Genomic DNA, 20371 nt, shown 5'->3' with positions numbered 1-20371 from the left:
TGGTCCACTTCCTACGCTGCATCTCAAAGTGTGACGCCAGGTCTTCCTTCCACCGATTCCGCACCCCTCTCGTGGGGGCAGGAAATGCATAGTTGAATGTGGTATCTGCGTGTAAAATCCCGCGCGTACAGACGGCACCAAATCACAATATAAAAGCAGATTCTTCCAGCCAGTGGCCCTTTTAAACAACCACAGTCATTCATTCCTAATTCTCTTCTACAATGGTGGTTGGCTTGAAACAGGCTTTGCTTCTTGCCCTGTGGGCTAGTGGAGTTATTGCTGGCTCCGGTTCAGTCGAGCAAAATGGGAGCGCCCTGAGAGCCTCTGCTCCTACTATAACATCAGTTACTTCTGCTGTGGAGAACATCCCGTCCTTCTACGCGGCGGAACCTCCGGCAGTGGCGGTTGACAATGGCGATGGCAACAGAAAGGAAGATGAGGACGATGGTGAGACTTCAACTGAAGTGGATGTCAATCAGCTGCACCTTCGCAGCCACAAGGGAAGCAGTGGTCATGGCAAAGGAGGTCATAATCATCACTCGAGAGAGACCAAGACGAAGACGAAAACGAAAAAGAAGACCACTAAGACAACCAAAACCACCACGAAGGAGACCATCTCGACTACTACCACGACCAAGGCGCACAAAGCTACCACTACCACAACAACGAAACAGAAGTCTACTACTAGTACCAAGGAAAAAGAGACCTCGAAAAGTGAGCAGCCTGCCACCCCGAAGCCGGCCGATTCCACCTCGAAAACATCGAGTAACGAGGAGGACCATCATACTTCCACACGTACATCCACGAAGGGAAAATCCACCGGCGTCACCAGTACTCACACCACCAAGACTCATGGCCACTCAGACTCCGCCTCAACGAGCAAGGCTACCAAGGATACAGTCACACCAACCACAAAGCAATCATCCCACTCCCAGACTTCCACTTCATCGTCTGCATCTGCGTCCGCAACCGAAGTGCTCTGTGGAACGGACTGTTCCAGCTGTTTGTCCAATGATATCGATGCCTCTTTTGGTTCTACCAAGCGTCCTGGTCATAGGAGCCTGATACGTAGGCTCTCATCATACTTGGAATGGATGCAAACGGAGATGAGAAAGGGGAAGCTGCTGGCGAAGGATAGTTCGAACATGAAATCTACCTCGGAAATCATAGGTTTTGGTGATGATCCGTTCAACTTCAGCCAGATCAATATCCGAGGCTGTACGGTCATAGTTGTTGTGTCGAAATATGCCGTCTATCAGGCCCATCTGTGGCAAAAGCCGGGATTTGTTGTTGTCAAGGAAGGTCGAGCGGTCTTGGATGAAGAGACATTCAAGACCAAGATCCTGGATTATCTGGCCTCCGATGCAAATCTCAAGGACGAGCGCTTAACTGGGTCGTCCAAGTATTCGAGCCCCGACACCAAGGTTTACATTGGAACCCCTTTAGCCCGGACGGGTAAACAGGCTCCACGGTATCCAGAGCAAGTGAAACGCATCGCTGCGCAGGTCAACTCGGTCCTGGGCTTGTCAGCGGAACCCACGGAATATGACTACGAAACAATCAAGTCCAAAGATGACAGCGATGAAGCCATGAGCAGCGACATTACCTATGGTGAGGGTAAATTTCTCTTCCAATATCACGGCAGCTGTGCGAGTCCCACCTGGCAGGTCTGGTATGGGGGCAAGGCCAGTGGCCCCATCTGGGAAGCTTCGCAAGGCAGTGCGCAGAAGCGGTCGGATTCGTGCTCTGTGTTGTCTTCGGCCACTCCGGCCACTGCCACAGCAAAGGTCTGAGCGTTTCCACGCTTTCCAACGTGCTTGGATCTGCTGTTGAGGCATCCGAGGGGGTTGGAACAAGAAATATAGCCAGCCGATCGTATTGTACGACATTGACTATCTGTACCATAGTATCGTAGTAGTCAAATTAGTCACCCTTCACACTTGACATGATAATATACTTGAGATTTTATTTGATTAATGATCCAGTGCATAACTATTCAAATGTGTTCTAGTCGCAGAGGAGATAAAGTTCCGAAATGTAAAGGGGTCAATGAATTGAAAGTGTGGAGATGGAGAGATCCTGACTAAATGTGACCGCGCCAAGACAGCCGGTGCGCCGTGCTGATTCCATTGGTGGGCATCCTGAAGTTCTGAAGGGCAAAGGGGAGAGGCCCTTCAATTACTACCTCCATTCGTTTTGGCTCACGGACCCTTTGGCGGGGACCAAAGCAGTGCAGTGTCTGTTATCCGTCCTATCTGAACATCGTGAGCGATTGATATTACGCAGCACTATATTCGCCAGAATGATTGCCAACCTACCCATCGTAGTGGTCTTCGGCATTGGTCTGATGACTCTGCTATACATGATCACCCAGCATCAGCCCAGCAGACGAGCAGAACCTGATGAGAAGCGGCCACCTCTCAAGCTCCCGCTGATCGGTGATCTTCATAGCTCTCCGATCGATAAGCCCCTCGCCAACTGGGACGACTGGGCGCGGCGAAATGGGCCCATCACCGTTTCCAGGCTATTTGGGATCGCCCCAGTCGTGATACTCAACTCTTACGAGGCGGTCACTGAATTGTCAAGTCGCCGCAGCCAGTGGTATAGCAACCGGCCGCGTTCGGCGACGATGGAGATAATTACCGGAGCAGAGCCCGGACAGTCTCGGTTCACTCTGATGCATGACTACGATGATCACCTCAGGCTGCATTCACAGACTGCTAGCTCCCAGTCTCGGGGCCCCTCGCGGCGCCGAGATATCAGCCGTTAATGGAACCAGAGAACAAACAGTTGCTCTGTGACCTGTCTGATGCTCTCCACGGATGCCCTGATGGCGCCACCATCAGCACAGCAACGATCTATCTCCACCTGGAACGCACCCAGTCGAGTATTATTCTAGGGTTACATTACGGCCTGCGAATCCTCCACCCCCCGAAGACGAACTTCTGCAGAAGATCATCGGCACCCAGGCCCAAGTGACCCATCTGGCTGCTAATCCCGGCCTACCAGATCTTATTCCAACCTTGCGCCAACTGCCTAATTTCTACCTCCCTGAAACGTGCCGCCGATGAGCTCTTCGCAACCCAATCGGACCTCTACACACGTCTATCTCATTGGGGGAGGGACTCAGACAGTTGGAACCCCACAAAGCAAGCCCTTGCAACGACCGAGAAGAACATGGCGGTACCAGGTCTGGACCTTGCATTCACTCTGGCCACATCTATCCAAGGTGGGATGGAGACTTTTACCCATCAACGCAGAGGCTCAGCGACGGTCCGACCTCCCGCAGCCCGTGTTTGGGCAGGGTTGACGCATCTGCCAGGGCAAGAGAATTGCTACAGATGGGGCCTTGCTGCAGGTAGCCAACTTGTTGTGGGCGTTTGATATTATGCCGGTGGAAGGGGAAGAGATGGATCCATGGACCATGACTGTCGTGGGTTTCATGACGATGCCCAAAGAGCTAAGGATGCGGCTGAAGCCTCGCGGTGACTGGGTGATGGAGGCCATCAAACGGGGACCTAAGACCGCGGCGGAGGACTTGGATCAAGTGATAGGGTCTGTCAACGATGTGGAGGAGTAAACGGATATAGTATTGATTGCTGTTGATGTTAAGAGGTACTGTCGGTTAAAGGACTGATGGGCACAGGTTAAGGTATGGTCTAATGGTGTGGCGTGGAAGCACAGTCTAACAACATGGTAGATGAGTCAGAGAAAAGTAAGAATAAAGTTGGCTATGAAAGTAAGCTTGAAACTATAACTTTCTTGTTATGAGTTTGGATTTAAAGATGCGACCCGGTCGCCGAATAGAAAAAGCAAAAGGGCAAAAACAAACATGAAAAAAAGATAAAGTAGGTTTGTAGGAGAAGAACAAGAAGCAGAGCAGAAACGAACAAGGCAGCCCGCCAAGTCAGCATAATATTACCAATAAGGCTTATTAATGAGATAAACAAGGCAAAAAATCATGGTTGTCGTTTGTATGTTGGACAAGCAGGGAATCATAATATTTTATTGTCTCAAGGGATTGCCGACCGCGGCCTGATTCTCCGCATTCCCAACCGGTCCAGCGACTGGAGAGAGCAGCTTCTCGTTGTCCGGGATAAGAACAGTCTCGTTGCAGTCAAAAATGAATGATAAGTACTGATGAGGGAGACCCTCGTGACTATAATAACAGGGAATTATACATTCACGGATGAAGTCAGTCCTCCGTCAGCCTCGACCGACCGACCACCCCGCCCCTTTCCCGAAATATAAGTCTGATGCAGAAAGTATGAACACCGATTCTTATTATACAAACGATCGTGCATGATTACTGTTTTATCATGTCGCTGCTCACGCTGCACGTCGGCAGCAACCTGGCACAGGAAGTGCTGACCATTCTCATGACCTCCTATGGCTACGCCGCTACAATCGTTATGTCCTTTACCGTTTGTCGGCTCATTCTATTTGGCAGTCTCTTGCCACTCTATCTTGGGAAGCTGTCATGCACTATCATCCCCACAGTGGTTCGGAACTTCCTCAGCCTGTTCTCCAGTCAAGGGAGGAACAGGCTCATCCGAGAGGCAGAAGAGTACCGGGGTCAATGTGAGTCTCTGGCCATCGCCCAGTGCCAAGGCACATATCGCTTCAGCGAGTCCAATTTGTATCGAGTCCGTCCTCAGGGACCAGGATGGATGCCCGACTTCCCCTGGGCTGATTGCATGGTGGAGATGGCCATCTGTGGAGCCACTGTCCGCTTCATGCATCAGAAACCAACACTCGACGGTCCCGCAGGCCGCAGGCGCCCGATCATCTTCCTGCATGGGAATCCGAGCTGGAGCTATATTTGGAGAAATGTATAGATGTCAAAGATCAATCTTTAGATCAGAGTATGGCTGACCCCAGCAGATCCTTCCTCATCTGCTGGACCAAGGTCATGAAGTCTATGCGCTCGACTGGCTCGGGCACGGTCGCAGTGACAAGCCGACCCATCCCGAATCGGTTACCTTTGAACTGCATATTCACACGCTTATGCAGTTGTTCAAGGTCTACAATCTCCGCCATGCAGTCATCGTCGCGCATGACTGGGGTGGGTACGTCGTTGATTTCGCTAGGATCTCTTGCTGTCTCCGTCCATGGCTCACTGTCTCCAGGTGCGTGGCATTGTGCGCAATCCCGCAGCTGCCTCAGATGGCCTGCACTTGCCTCCTTCTCCTGAACTCCTTTCTGCCACCGCGTCCGGAAGAATGGAACCTTCACTACAGCTTACTCTATGCCATCTGGTTTCTTTCGACGGGCCTCCTGGGCGGCTATATGCCCGAGTGGGGAGTGATGCGTTTCATGTCCCCACACTTGTCGCAATTCGAGATCGATGGATACAGTGCGCCATATCGATCTCTCCCAGTAGCCACCAAGGCCAGTGTCTTCCGGTTTGGGCATATTGTCCCGGTTACACCGCGCTTTGCCTTACATGGCCTCCGACAGACGCGGATCTGGAAATTGTTGGAGGGTCTCTGCGGACCGCGTCATTTTGACAACCTAAGTCAACAGGCCAGACTGGCAAAGCGCGGGGAAGAGGTCCGACAGAGCTGGAGAGCGTGCCTCGGAAAGGGTAACCCAGACGTTTCGGTGGTGTTCGGAGAGCAAGACCCGCTCTTGAAGCTGTACAAGGACATCCTCGTCGATTGCATCCATCCGGCACATATGGTTGAATGGGCGCCACAGGGCATATGGCTTTCTGGAGGAGGCCACTACCCCATGGAAGAGAAAGCGGCTGATATATCCCTCTTGATCGAAAAGCTTGCAAGCCAATGATACAATATGACCTAAATATTTATCAGAGGTTCTGCTCTGCTGGCGAGGGGACAATCCAATTGCAGGCAAAATAGCGAGTTGGCAGGCAGGGAGATTGAGTGCTATTGAGGCAGAATTCACAGATCATCCATTCGCCAAAAGCGAAACAATGTCATAGGACACTCGATGATACATACTCCGATGGATTGAAAACTGAAATAATGTCGAGGTTTACGAATGTAGTGCTGCAGTGAATCCCTCTCCGATCGGCCGAGTGGTGATCCGAGCGCGAGTTTGTTGACTGTCGCGAATTGTATCGTAATGGTCCTGGGATTCTAGCTTTGCTTACCACCATCAACAAACCATTTTGCCACCAGTCTGTCAGACAGCCGCTGAATGAGCGACAACCGAGTCACTGCCCTTCATGTCCTACAGAAGGCAGACTTAGTCCAGCGAAACAGTGGCTAATTTCGTGTGCATATGGGATACATGTCATGGGAAATAAGAAATTTTAAGTCCCACAGCAGATAAGTGAAGTATATGTTCTAGCTCGACTATTATTGCTTATTTCTGTGAGTTCAGAGGCAAGCTAGGTCTCCACGTGAAAGAAACACAATAGTATGAATGAAAAGCAGACTAGTTATCTCGGCTCACACAACCCAATGCCCTCAACTGCATCAATAAAAAACACACCATTCGTGCACCCTACTGACTTCACCCTAATTTCCTGTTTCCCACTTTTCCACATGTTGAATGCTTCGGAAAAGGGAATAAAAGCAAGAGATTCCAAACCTAGGGGCATGTTTTGGGGAGCACAACGACATCCTGAATACCATATGGCATATTTAGTACGAGTCCATAACATCCTCCTCACTTCTCTTCAGACCACCGCCAGTCAGCGAAATGATGGCATCAGTGGGGATAGGCTCCTGACGGCGCCCAAGCAGGGAGGCCAGGACTTCAGCCGGGACATCCTCATCGCCACGCCGCTTGAGGCCACCGCCAGTCAGCGAAATGATGGCGTCAGTGGGAATAGGCTCCTGACGCCGTCCAAGTCCACCTCCAAGCAGAGATCCCTGGGCATGGGCAGGGATAGGCTCCTGACGCCGTCCAAGTCCACCTCCAAGCAGAGATCCCTGGGCATGGGCAGGGATAGGCTCCTGACGCCGTCCAAGTCCACCTCCAAGCAGAGATCCCTGGGCATGGGCAGGGATAGGCTCCTGACGCCGTCCAAGTCCACCTCCGATCAGAGATCCCTGGGCATGGGCGGGGATAGGCTCCTGGCGGCGTGCATACTGACTGTCACTGACCTCATACGGACATATCTCGGTATCGGTGCACACGGGGCCGGGACCAGTGGGGATGTCGACCTTCGCATTGGCATTTTCATTGTTGGCGTTACCCTTGTTTTATAATCAGTCACTACATATAGATTTGAGTATGCATGGTCTTACCTTGGGGACAGGCGCTGCCAGCACCGAAGTAAAGAGAATAAATGCAGTGGCCAAAGAGGTCTTCATAGTGAACCGTTTGATTTCTGGAGTTTTTTTTGGGAAGTAGGATTTGAGCTTCTGGTGTAATTCCGTGATGGAGATATTGGATTTGAAGAGGAATCGCTCGTTTTTTATACCTCGTGTCTATCGAGATATTCCTTTTCTTTTGCTTTGTGACCAATGTCACTATCGGGTAATGTGTGCGAGGCAACTATCCTTCAGCTCATGTTGATCAACCTACAGCAATATCACTCAATTCAAGAGAGCTTGTTCTACATTCAACAGGCAGGTAGACGATTCGAGAGCTCTCCCCGCATAGCTAGGCAAAGGGTCGGTCTCACATGAGGCGGGAGATAGCCCGAACTCCGCGGCATTTCGCAAGGCAAGGTAAAGCGCCATGTCCGGAGCCTTACGTATGCAATAATACTCTTGGATGCTTGATGAGCGAAGAAGACCGAGTTGATTGTGCTGAAGCGGCTGTGGTAACGAGAGGGGATCCCCGGGAGGGGTTCGGCTTCGAAATGCCAACGGATCAAGAACTGCCTGATTCGTGCCAACCTCATCGAGGAAAACAAGCAATTCAGACCAACTAAATCTGACGAAGGCAATCATTGCTCTCCACTCAACCTGCAAGTAGCATGTCCTGGAGTGGGGACTAGTTTCTGCCGGATCTTACACCCGCCGAGGAGAACTAAGATGAGCTAAAATCTCACGGGTAGCCGGTGATCCTCTCGGCCGCGTTCAGCCCCAGGAAAAGCACGTTCGTCTTTAGAGGCAAAGTGTGGTAATGTGTGATAATGCACAAAATAAATACATACATGGCGCCAATCATACTACTAATTTGTTATCATATTGACTGATTCCATAATCGGTAGTAATGTGGCGTCATAAACTGAATCCGGGCTCCCTATCCAACAATATCTTGTCGACGACCAGAAAGGACAACGTTACTCTCCTGGAATACATGTGACTAGGTATATATATTGCATATTTATCTGAACTGTTTTGGTATCCTTCATTGCCATTTTTGTCCCCATGATGCTCCATGGCTAAGACGCGACATTGGACCTCCTCGGAATAAGCAATTAACAGCCTCTGAGCAGCTCAGAGATATGCTGGCTATCAGTAGTCACAACGAGCTCGACTAGTATGATTTTGTTAATAGGGCTATTGGCAAATGGCATGGTCCTTGATCTGCACCTCCAGAACATGAACGGGTCGCAGCTCATCATGGTCTGAAAAAAGGTGAGTGTGGTCTAACATTCTGCCAGTCATCTCACCGCCTCCTTCAGACCACGCCGAGCCTGTTCTTGGCAAAAGCTCATCATAGTCAAGAATCTTAGTTTTAAACCATGATGAGCCTATAATAAGCTATATATCAGAATTATTAGGATATTTAGGGATTTTAGAGTATTTAGGGTGTTTATTAAAATAATTCATTAAGGAATCTTTCTTTATAATATTCTTAAGCTTAGTTTTAATATATGCATATTTTTAGTATACTGAAAATATATAATTTTTATGAAAAATAAAGTCCTCATCGTGGTTAAGATAGAAAAGAATTATTCTGTATTTAGTATTAGACCACGCGGAGTTTATTTCAGACCACGCCGAGCTGTAAGCCCGAACATGAATGTTCTAACATGTGTAGTCGGTATTACGGAAGTCCAGATGCCGACCCACCCACCACACAGAAGCATTGAAGAGGAAAGATCTACAGGCCACCCAAATCCCGGCTTTTTGCCACACAAATAGTCCATGTGCTTAGGCTCACATAAACGATAGCTCATGCATGCCTAATAGAATAACACATAATCCTGTGTCATATTAGTACCGAAAAGGAAAAGCGGCTTGTCTGCTCATGGATCTTCTGGCTCGTGCCTTGTCCAACATGGGACTCTCAGAAACCGGGAGACCACACCTGATACAACCCCATCTTACCGAAGATGTCAAAGTTATATTAAAATATATTGCGCTCCATTATAGTGAACCGTATGGCCGTGTCTCGAGCAGCTGGGCCCTTCAACTTTCCGGCTAGCAATGACAACGGAAGAAGTTAGATGGTTGGTGAAGCAGAACTACCAAAGCGGAGGATCTCCTCAAGCGTATCACTGCCTGTATCTGTTTCGGTGGAATTCGAAAAAATATGAGATTATGCATTAGTATACTGGCTTGTCCTACTTACATGTACTGGTGATTGGCCTTCTTCCCACCTAGACGGGACTATCGATGTGGCATCTAAACAGCAAAAGGAAAAGGCCCGGGCTACCAGCCAAGTCGGATTCCTTCGCCCGAACATCACCGAGTAGTGGCCTTGGATTCGAGCTATAGACTTGTTCTCGCAAGCCGCGAATAGAGATCAGTTCTGCGATATGGTAGGGGGTGAATGCAGACTAATTCACAATCACAGGCTGGCCCAGGCACGGCATCCGAACTCTAGATTAACATAAAATTTTGTCACCAGGTGCCTATAGCCATGAGACGCCCCCAATAGCGTCAATGCGTGTACACGTCGTCAAGTACCACAAAGGGTGCAGGATCTACAATGTACATACGTTCGGGGGTCTTCATCTCCTATATATACTTCTCGTGAAGAGAATTAGATCGAGGAAGTAAGCTCGCCATCAAGTCATCTCACATTTCTTTCTTTAAGCTGCCTAAATGCCTTCCCGTTCCTGCGATATACCGAATAATCACATGATGTACGAACAAATTGCTGAGCGCTCAAGCTTCGAATCACTTCCTATTGTGAAGGATACGCCTAAGCGGAGGTTTAGGTATCTGAAGGTGGAAGGGATCTCGACCATTATACTTCTTCTTCTTGCCACACTTGGGGTCATTGATCTGTGTTACCAAGCATTCAGTAGGATTTACACTACGAACTACATCCATATCCATGCAAACACACAAAACGAGCCAGATATTTCCTGTAATTGCGGAGACACCATAACCGAGGCCCTCTCAAACAACTGCAAGTATGATTCTTTAGCTGCGGCGTGGCTTCCTCCATCTTGCCGGAACGACAACCTCACCCTGGCCTTTGAAGAGGCTGGATCAAATCCGGATGGAAGCTGGCCTTACTTTGCTGATCTGAACATGACGCGACCGCTGTCACTGGAAGAAGTGTCTCTGCTTCCTGATACGAGGGCAGGGGGTGGAGAAGCAAAAAACGTCTTTTTCACGACCCGCAGGTGGCATTTAATGCATTGTATGTATTACTGGAAGAAAATGTTCTTGTCGCAAGAGCTGGGAACAACAATAGAGGGAAGATATAACAATGTGGGGCATATCGAACACTGTCTGAGGGCTGTACTAGAACATGAAGAAGGCCTGGATGAGGTTACCACGGGAGCTGGAGTGGCGTTGCACTCGGATTGGATCAATGGGCGGCCAGACAAACAAGACCATGACCATGAACACGACCACAAATAATAGTGTCTGCGATTAATTGTTAATAAGAAACAAGGCTCTGAATTCTCCGTGGCCGATCAGATAGCAGTAAACTGTACTTGTTGGAAGGTGGTGTCGCCTATTCATTTGGAGACTGCAACACTATGGCATCATTTCTTCCGAACTGTGTTCTTAGCAATAAAGAGTGTGGCATCTTCCTGCAATTACGACTGGCAATTACGAATCTCATCCACAAACTAACGGAGACAATTTTCCACTCATGATGAATAGACGCCCACATTCCCAACCGATTGTGCCTCTGGAGTGTCAGTATTGTCGAGCAGGGAGATATTGTTGCTGGCTCTGAATAGTTAGAACTCCTTACTTCAACTTCAATATTGAAAATGAAACATCGCTTACATCGATACAAAAGTGCCCAGTCAGTGACTGATCCTTATATACATACTCCACACCTGATTAATATCTTCCATCTAATGCGAGAAATAGTGATAATACGGGAACGCTTAGGCCTTCGTTGAAGTCCAATACTCGGGTTGCCAACGTGAAACTATGATAGATTCATGGCGACAGCCCTACTTCATCTTCTACTGGAAGTGTATATTGTCCTGTGTATCTTGCATAATGATTTAAGGCTGTCATGCTGTCAAATCTGGGCTCAGAATGTAAAAGTGTAACGCCGTAGGTCCAGGGATGTCGCAGGTCTGGACACCATGATAGCACCTAACGCCACATAAAACATCTCTAAGTAGGTAACTGTAGCGTCGCGATCTTGTTGGTGATAATATGCACCAGGCGGCTTGAAAGGATACAGACAGCCAAGAAACCCAGGTCCAGGCTAGTTCATCCACATAATATTCCGTGATGTGGACACCCTACCGCCCGAGATGCTGTCTGGATAACACACTTACTATTGCACCTCACAGGACCTTGCTCGTTTGTCAACAGGGATATATATTCATCACGTAGGAGAATGGTATACTATGTCAACAGCTCAGTCTGGAAGCCGGTACTAGAGGGTGCATCTGAAGATGACCTCTTGATAAGGCTATCGCAGCGTAAATTTGGTGCCTAAAGTAACAGGTCAGGCGGGGATTATTATTGGAGAGGTAAGGCTCTATTTTGCTAGCTCTGTGCAGCTTGAAGGACACACTTCTCTCTCTAGAAGGGCAGGAGAGGCATTCAAGATTTCAGTGCATCTTCTAATATTGCATTTGAAATATTTACGAGCAGATTATAAAGTGATTAAGTAGGGAGAGCTATCATCCCTAAGTTTGGGCTTGTTGCTGGCCTTTCTTATCGAAGCTTTCTGGCCTGATGCTGGAGTATATAGGTCACGAGTCTCTAATATTAATAATTACTGATAGGGAAACAGGCTAGGTGATAATTTTACTCATGGTTCATCATAAAATCTTTCGTGGAGAATGTGCTCGATGTTCTTGTTGAGTACTTTATAATATATATAGAATTTAAAGGAACATGCTTTCTAAGCATAATCTTCTTGAGTCTAATAGCGGCTATTTTTGCAAGAGTCAGGGGAGAATTAGTAAGCAGGTTGAAGGATAATTATCACAGTATACTTATTGATAACAAATAATTACTAGTCTCATATTATTCTTGCTGTCTTGAACTCTTAGACCATAGTCAAGTTATCCTTATCAGTAGTAAGATTAAAGTCAAAATCCTTGTTTACTATTTAATTCAGTTATGGATAGTATGTCTCCTAATCAGGATTAGTATACCTGCTAATAGCGACCATACCGGAAATGTACTAATTGCGAGAAGAGACCCGACCAGAATCCTGTCGAATCGGAGAGAAATGTTGTGACTTGGCTGAACTCTTGAATGTAAATACCCAGGCAGACATCTGTATTACAGCTTGCTGTATTCATAGGCCTTTTATATAAGGCTCTTTTTATGCCGGTCCTGTCTCTGTTGCATCATCTTTCTGGGTGAGTCAGGGGTTGTGACTTCTACTTGTTTAATTTCTTTAATTTGTGCATGATTCCACAAGTCAGACTATAAATGTCCTCTTTTTATCTTAGATCACAGACCCTCGCAGTGCTCATTTAATTTAAATTCTACTATGAAGCTTAGTCCCAAGGGAGAAGTATTTACCTGGTTTACTGGGCTTTTGACTATTATTATAGAATTTTATCTAGTAGGGAAATCGTCACAACGGGACAACAGTCAAATGATGTCTGATAAGTTTTTAAATAGTATTATTTAATAGGACTTTCTATGAGGAATACAGTAATATAACTTCTATCTCTTTATTTAATTATTCTGTAGAGTTATAAGTATTTAAAAATAGTAATATATATTTCTGAATTCAGTTAGTATATGTAATAGAAATTTAATTAGATTAATATATATAATAAAAATTTAAATTAGGTTAGTATGCTTTTCCACAGGTATTAAACTTAATTAAATCTATTAAGTATTATAAAAATAAATATTACAGTAATAAGTATTACTTTAATAAGTATTATATTTATAAATATTACTCTAATAAGTATTATACTAATTAATATATTAATATATTTATAGATTTTAAGAATCCTAATCTACCTAGAAAAATTAAATTAAATATATTTATTATTTAATAATATTTACTATATCTAAATTATATACTTTTAAGAGATATCTCTTTCTATAATATTAATATGTAATAGTTTATATATATATTAATAATTAATTATAAAAAAATAAAGATTATATTTTAGCTTGCAGACTGTAAAGATAATAATATTATAAAAATAAAATAAAAATTTAAAAAATAATATTATATTAATTTAACTAAATCTGTGTGATCCTACTAAGCCAGTAAATAGTAAAGAAAAATAATATAATAGTTAACAGTCTTCTTATAGTTTTTATATTTAGGTAATGTTCTTTCTGAAGAAAGTATAGAAATTAATATATAAGCTGATATTATATTTACTTGTAATACTATTTTTCTTGGTATATCTAGCCCTCTTATTTCTTCTATAACTGGTGAGGTACAAAGAGAGAAAGATTATTAGAGGAATAAAAGTCTAGTAGGGAAATTGTCACAACGGGACAATAGTCAAATAATATCTAATAAGTTTTTAAATAATATTATTTGATAGGACTTTCTATAAGAAATATAATAATATAATTTCTGTCTCTTTATTTAATTATTCTGTAGAGTTATAAATATTTAAAGATAGTAATATATACTTCTGAATTTAGTTTGTATATATAACAGAAATTTAATCAGATTAATATATATAATAAAAATTTAAATTAGATTAGTATATTTTTTTACAGGTACTAAGTCTAATTAAGTTTATTAAGTATTATAAAAATAAATATTATAATAATAAATATTACTTTAATAAGTATTATATTAATTAATATATTAATATATTTATAGATTCTAAGAATCCTAATCTACCTGGAAAAATTAAATTAAATATACTTATTATTTAATAATATTTACTATATTTAAATTATATATTTTTAAAAAATATCTCTTCTTATAATATTAATATATAATAATCTATATATATATTAACAGCCAGTTATAAGAAAGTAGAGATTATATTCTAATCTACAGACTATAAAAATAATAATATTATAAAAATAAAATAAAAATTTAAAAAATAATATTATATTAATTTAATTAAATCTGTATAATCCCATTAAGCGAATAAATAATAAAGAGAAGTAGTATAATAGTTAACAGCCTTCTTATAACTTTTATATTTAAATAATATTCTTTCTAAAAAAAGTACAGAGATTAATATATAAGCCAATATTATATTTATTTATAATATTATTTTTTTTAATATATCTAGCCCTCTCACCCCTCCTGTGGCTGGTAAGGTATAAAAAAAAATTATTAAAAAAATAAAAGAAAAAAAAATAATTTATTTATTATTATATTTTAATCTCTGTAATCCTATTAAGTCACTAGATAATAGAATAGATAATAGTTATTATATTATAGGAAGTCCTTATATAGCAGGAATTTTTTATTTTTTTAATATATTTTATCAGCTTGTTTTTCCATATAAATAAAGATTATAGAAGAAAGAGAAGAGAAGAAAAAGAATTTTATTATTATTTAAATCTGCATGATTTCTGTAGAGAATAGATCATAGAGTAGGTAGTAAAGTTTTTATAATACTAGAAGATTTTCTTCTATCTTTATAATTTTATAAGAAACAGATGGTAGAGCAGGTACTAAAATCCCTATAATACTAAGAGTTTTTTCTCTCACTGCAGGAGTTCTTTATTTTCTTAATATATTTTATTAGCTTGTCTCTCTGTGCAGGTAAAGATTATAAAAAAAAAAAAAAAAGATAATTTTATTATTACTTAAATTTCTGTGATTTCTTATAAAAAATAAATAATATATCAGATAAAAGTACTCCCGTAATACAGATAATAAAGTAAATAAAAATATTTTTATAATATTAGAAGTTCTTATATTATATATTATATATATTTTTTATTTTTTTAATTTATTTTATCCTTTCCCCTCTCCATACAGCTAGTAAGATAGAAAGAAGAAAAAATTATAAAAAATTAAAAAAAAATAATAATAAATAAATTAAGTATAAAGATAATAAACAGTATATAGTTATACTATAATTAAAAAAGCTTTATAAAATAAAGAGAAAGAGATAGATAAATAAGATTAAAAAAAAAGAAATAAAGAATAAAGAATAAATAAATACAGAATAGAATAAAAAACAATAATATATTTAAATATTTAATACTTATAAAGCTAGAGAAGACCAGGATTAAAATAAGAATAAAAAAGATATTTTAATAAAAAAGAAATAATAAATAAAATTTTATATTTTATAATTATCTGCACCATACTGTATATAATAGATTTATTTTAATTTATTCTAGTTTTAGAGGGGGTTGTAGTATTATAAGTAATATTAATTAAATATTAAATCATATTTTTTAAATCTAGATTTAATTATTTATCTAGCTTATCTATCTATTACTGATTAGTATACTAATATAAAATCAGTATATTACAGATAGTTAACTCTACCCAGTAGCTCAGCTATACTGTATTAAGACTATTAAGTATTATATAATTAAATATTACAGATAGTTGATTCTATTAAGCAGCTTAGCTATATTATATTAAAATTATTAAATATTATAAGATTAAGTATTATAGTAATTTAATAAAATTTATATTATATTTTTATATTATTTATATATTCTATAAATCCTAAGTATTCTATATTTTTTATATATTATATATCCCACAGGTCCTATATATGCAATATATATAATATATAATATAATTTCTAAAATACTTACTATATTATATATATTATATATATTCTAACAGTATTAGAGTTATACTGTATTAAGACTATTAAATATTATAAGATTAAGTATTATAAATAATTAATTCTATTAAGCAGCTTAGCCATACTATATTAAGACTATTAAATATTATATAATTAAATATTACAGTAATTTAATAAAATTTATATTATATTTTTATATTATTTATATATCCTATAGATTCTAAGTATTCTATATTTTCTATATATTATATATCCCACAGGTCCTATATATATAATATATATAATATATAATATAACTCCTAAAATATCTATTATATTATATATATTATATATATCCTGACAGTGTTAGAGCTATATTATATTAAGACTATTAAATATTATAGAATTAAATATTATAGATAGTTAACTCTACTGAGCAGCTTAGTTATATTATATTAGAATTATTAAGTATTATATAATTAAATATTATAGGTAATCAACTCTACTAAACAGCTCTAGTAGAGAAATCTTTATAAAGAAATAATAATTATATAATATTTAATTAATTTTAAACTAGTATTCTCTAATAAAATAATTTATATAAAATATAGTAATATAAGCTTCATTTTTTCAAGAGATTATTATATAGAATTATAGATCTTAAATTAGATTAAATAATATTTATTTCTAAATCTAATTAATATATATAATAGAAATTTATTCAGGTTAATATTTTTTTTTAAGTATACTAAGTCTGATTAAATCTATTAAATATTATATAAATAAATATTACAGCAAAAAACATTACTTTAATAAATATTATTATAATAATTAATATAGTAATTAATATACTTTTTATATTTTTAATCTATTAATAATTAATATATGATATATATCTTCTAAGTTATATTTTAAATCCTGATATTCTATATATCTTAAGAATTATATATCTATTAGAATAATTCTAATAATCTAATTAATTAATTTATTTTATTCTCAAGCTCTGATTAGTTAAACTTAATATTTATTAAATTATATAATTAAATAAAATTAAAAAGATTTAACTGGCTGAAATCTTAAAATTAAATCTCAGTAATAAGTCTTTAAAATATTAAATTAAATAAATTTATTTTTAAAAAATTTAATACTAAGAAGCAAGAGTCACTGTTAAAAAAAATAAAATAAAGAAAAATAATTAATAAAAATAATAAAAAAGAATTTAATAAAGTTTTTTTATTATAAATATTCTACTATATATAACCTGCTATAATAATCTTTTTTAAATAATTTATTATTATCTTTTTATTTAAATAATATTAATAATTTTATATATAATATTAAAGAGTTCTTTAAGATTATTTTTTATAAATTAATAAGTAAGTTCACTAAAATATATCTTATTAAAGATTAATATATTTTTACTAATATAAAATTATAATAGTATTCTATTATATAAAGAAACAGGAAATTATTTATATTAAATTTAATAATATCTAATTTTTTAAGAATACATACAGGACTAGAAGATATATTATAAATTTATAGATTTTTTTTAATAAATTAATTAATTTTTATAATTTATTATAGTAATATTCCAGCTGAATAATTTTTTTATATATATATAATAATTATAACTAGCTTATTAAATCAGTTTAAAAAAATATTATATATAGTTACTTTATCAAATCTGTTCTTTTTAATTAATTTAGTAATATTTATATATCTGATTAAAATCTTTAAATAATATATTAATCTATATACTTATATAATTAATTATAAATTTTTATTATAGTTTAGTAAGGACTTTAATTACAGTAAATAAAATAATAAAATTTAAATTAGATTAATATTATCCTAGCTTATAAGTAGGAGTTTTATTTATAAATATATATTATTTTAAAGAATAATATTTATTTAATTTATTACTTTATTATCTGGGATAAGATTATTTATTAAATAAAGATTTTATCTATATATAAAATCTTTATAGATATTCTAGAAATTTTTATACAGTATCTCTTAAATCAGTTTTATTATTTTTAAGATTAATTATTATTAATCAAGTATAAAAAGTATTTTTAATTTCTTAAAAATATAATATACTAGTAATATCTGCAGGATATTACTAAAGCTTATAATTAAAAATTTTATTTATAAATATATTATATTTTAAAGAATACTATTCATCTAGCTTATTATTTTATAATATATAATAAAATAATAAAATTATATATTAAAAAAGAGTATATCTTTTCTTTTTCTCTATAAAAAAATTATAGATATTTTCAAAGATCTTATCTATTATTATTATTATTTATTTAATAAAATTATTAAGATAGTTAGTATCTGTTTATCTGTCTAGTATATTATTTTAGATTATATTAAAATATATAATTATTTAAGTAATATCTTTAACTAAATTCTAACCAGAAATATTATTATAGATATTATTATTATAGATATTTATTATTTATTATTAATATTTTTTTCTACTACTCAGACTATTCTATATAAGAAGATTTTAATTTATTTCTTTATATATATTTATATCATATCTCTGTGAAGCTATAATTTGGGTTTTAATAATCTATATATTTAAAAATTATATTATTAATTTAAATCTTATATATATTTTTAAAATATTCAAGAGCACCAAGCATACTAAGCTTAATTAAGATTATTAAATATTATAAAAATAAGTATTATAATAATAAGTATAATAAGAATAAATATTATATTAATTATTTTTTTTATTTAACCATTATACTATTCTATAAGAAGAGATTTAAATCTTTTATTTCTTATATATATCTCTCTTATAATAAAAGATAAATCTTAATATCTTATATATTCTCAGGATTCTTAAGGGCTCTAAGTATACTAAGTCTATTTAAAATTATTAAATATTATAAAAATAAGTATTATAATAATAAATATTATAAGAATAAGTATACTCTGTATACACATTACTTGAATAAATATAAAATAACTTTAAATTAAATATTATAATAAAATAGTAAAGTATGTAGCAGCAGTAACTATTATAATATTAAAAAATCTTTATTTATTTAATATATCTTATTATCTTGCTTCTCTGAGTAAGAGAGATTATATAAAAAAAATAATTTTATTATTATATTTAAATTTTTATAATTTCTCTGATACATATATGGTAGTAATAATTATTATAATATTAAAAAATCTCTATTTATTTAATATACTTTATTATTTTATCTCTTTAAGTAAGAGAGATTATATAAAAAGAATAATCTTATTATTATATTTAAATCTTTATAATTCTTCTAATATATGTATAGTAGTAGTAGCTGTTATAATATTAAAAGATCTTTATTTATTTAATATACTTTATTATCTTATTTTTTTAAATAAGAAAGATCATATAAAGAGGATAATCTTATTATTATATTTAAATTTTTATAATTTTTTTAATATATATATAACAGCAGCGGCTGTTATAATACTAGAAGATCTTTATTTATTTAATATATTTTATTATCTTATTTTTCTGAGTAAGAAAGATTATATAAAGAAGATAATCCTATTATTATATTTAAATCTCTGTAATTTTTCTGATATATATATAATAATAATAACTGTTATAATACTAGGAGATTCTTATTTATTTAATATATTTTATTATCTTATTTTTTTAAATAAGAGAAATTATATAAAAAAAATAATCTGAGATTATATAAAAAGAATAATTTTATTATTATATTTAAATCTCTGTGATTTTTTTGATATATATATAATAGTAATAATTATTATAATACTGGGAGATCTCTATCTGCTTAATATATTTTATTATCTTATTTCTTTAAATAAAAGAGATTATATAAAGAAAATAATCTTATTATTATATTTAAATCTCTGTGATTTCTCTGATATATATATAATAGTAATAATTATTATAGTACTAGAAAATCTTTATTTATTTAATATATTTTATTATCTTATTTCTCTGAGTAAGAAAAGTTACATAAAAAAGATAATTTAAGATTATATAAAAAGGATAATCTGAGGTCATATAAAAAAGATAATTCTATTATTATATTAAAATCTTTATAATTTCTTTAATATATATATAGCAGCAGTAATTATTATAATATTAAAAGATCTTTATCTACTTAATATACTTTATTATCTTATTTCTCTAAGTAAGAAAAATTATATAAAGAAAGTAATCTGAGGTCATGTAAAGAAAATAATTTAAAGTTATATAAAAAAAATAATTTTATTATTATATTAAAATCTTTATAATTTCTTTAACACACATGTAGCAGCAGTAGTTATTATAATATTAATAAATCTTTATTTATTTAATATACTTTATTATCTTATCTTTCTAAATAAAAGAGATTATATAAAGAGAGTAATCTTATTATTATA

The 20371-nt window shown here is 35.8% G+C and overlaps 6 protein-coding genes across 6 annotated transcripts; 5 read left to right on the top strand and 1 right to left on the bottom strand.

Moving 5' to 3' along the window:
* Nucleotides 1-221: 221 nt before the first annotated feature.
* BO79DRAFT_275856 (uncharacterized protein) lies at nucleotides 222-1793 on the top strand (the record flags this gene model as incomplete). The annotated part of the gene is made up of 1 exon (XM_025687703.1): nucleotides 222-1793. The coding sequence occupies one exon, from the start codon at nucleotides 222-224 to the stop codon at nucleotides 1791-1793; it is 1572 nt and encodes a 523-aa protein (XP_025535011.1).
* Nucleotides 1794-2302: 509 nt separating this feature from the next.
* Nucleotides 2303-2770, top strand: BO79DRAFT_259448 (uncharacterized protein; the record flags this gene model as incomplete). The annotated part of the gene is made up of 1 exon (XM_025686364.1): nucleotides 2303-2770. The coding sequence occupies one exon, from the start codon at nucleotides 2303-2305 to the stop codon at nucleotides 2768-2770; it is 468 nt and encodes a 155-aa protein (XP_025535010.1).
* Nucleotides 2771-2830: 60 nt separating this feature from the next.
* On the top strand, nucleotides 2831-3580 carry BO79DRAFT_259447 (uncharacterized protein; the record flags this gene model as incomplete). Its single annotated transcript, XM_025686363.1, has 3 exons — nucleotides 2831-2887; nucleotides 3010-3273; nucleotides 3323-3580. The coding sequence occupies 3 exons, from the start codon at nucleotides 2831-2833 to the stop codon at nucleotides 3578-3580; spliced, it is 579 nt and encodes a 192-aa protein (XP_025535009.1).
* Nucleotides 3581-4319: 739 nt separating this feature from the next.
* On the top strand, nucleotides 4320-5790 carry BO79DRAFT_158991 (haloalkane dehalogenase family protein; the record flags this gene model as incomplete). Its single annotated transcript, XM_025678930.1, has 3 exons — nucleotides 4320-4832; nucleotides 4885-5069; nucleotides 5130-5790. 3 exons carry the CDS (start codon nucleotides 4320-4322, stop codon nucleotides 5788-5790), a joined length of 1359 nt encoding a protein of 452 aa, XP_025535008.1.
* Nucleotides 5791-6504: 714 nt separating this feature from the next.
* On the bottom strand, nucleotides 6505-7289 carry BO79DRAFT_275851 (uncharacterized protein; the record flags this gene model as incomplete). Its single annotated transcript, XM_025687702.1, has 2 exons — nucleotides 6505-7172; nucleotides 7224-7289. The coding sequence occupies 2 exons, from the start codon at nucleotides 7287-7289 to the stop codon at nucleotides 6615-6617; spliced, it is 624 nt and encodes a 207-aa protein (XP_025535007.1). The 3' UTR covers nucleotides 6505-6614.
* A 2673-nt stretch (nucleotides 7290-9962) lies between these two features.
* Nucleotides 9963-10694, top strand: BO79DRAFT_232557 (uncharacterized protein; the record flags this gene model as incomplete). Its single annotated transcript, XM_025684239.1, has 1 exon — nucleotides 9963-10694. The coding sequence occupies one exon, from the start codon at nucleotides 9963-9965 to the stop codon at nucleotides 10692-10694; it is 732 nt and encodes a 243-aa protein (XP_025535006.1).
* Between the last annotated feature and the right edge of the window lie 9677 nt (nucleotides 10695-20371).

The sequence above is a fragment of the Aspergillus costaricaensis genome, assembly GCF_003184835.1.
Source record: "Aspergillus costaricaensis CBS 115574 unplaced genomic scaffold BO79scaffold_43, whole genome shotgun sequence".
In the NCBI taxonomy this organism is placed as follows: Eukaryota; Fungi; Ascomycota; class Eurotiomycetes; order Eurotiales; family Aspergillaceae; genus Aspergillus; species Aspergillus costaricensis.
Note: the sequence above shows the minus strand (reverse complement) of the source record. Positions and strands in the feature narration are given on the sequence as shown.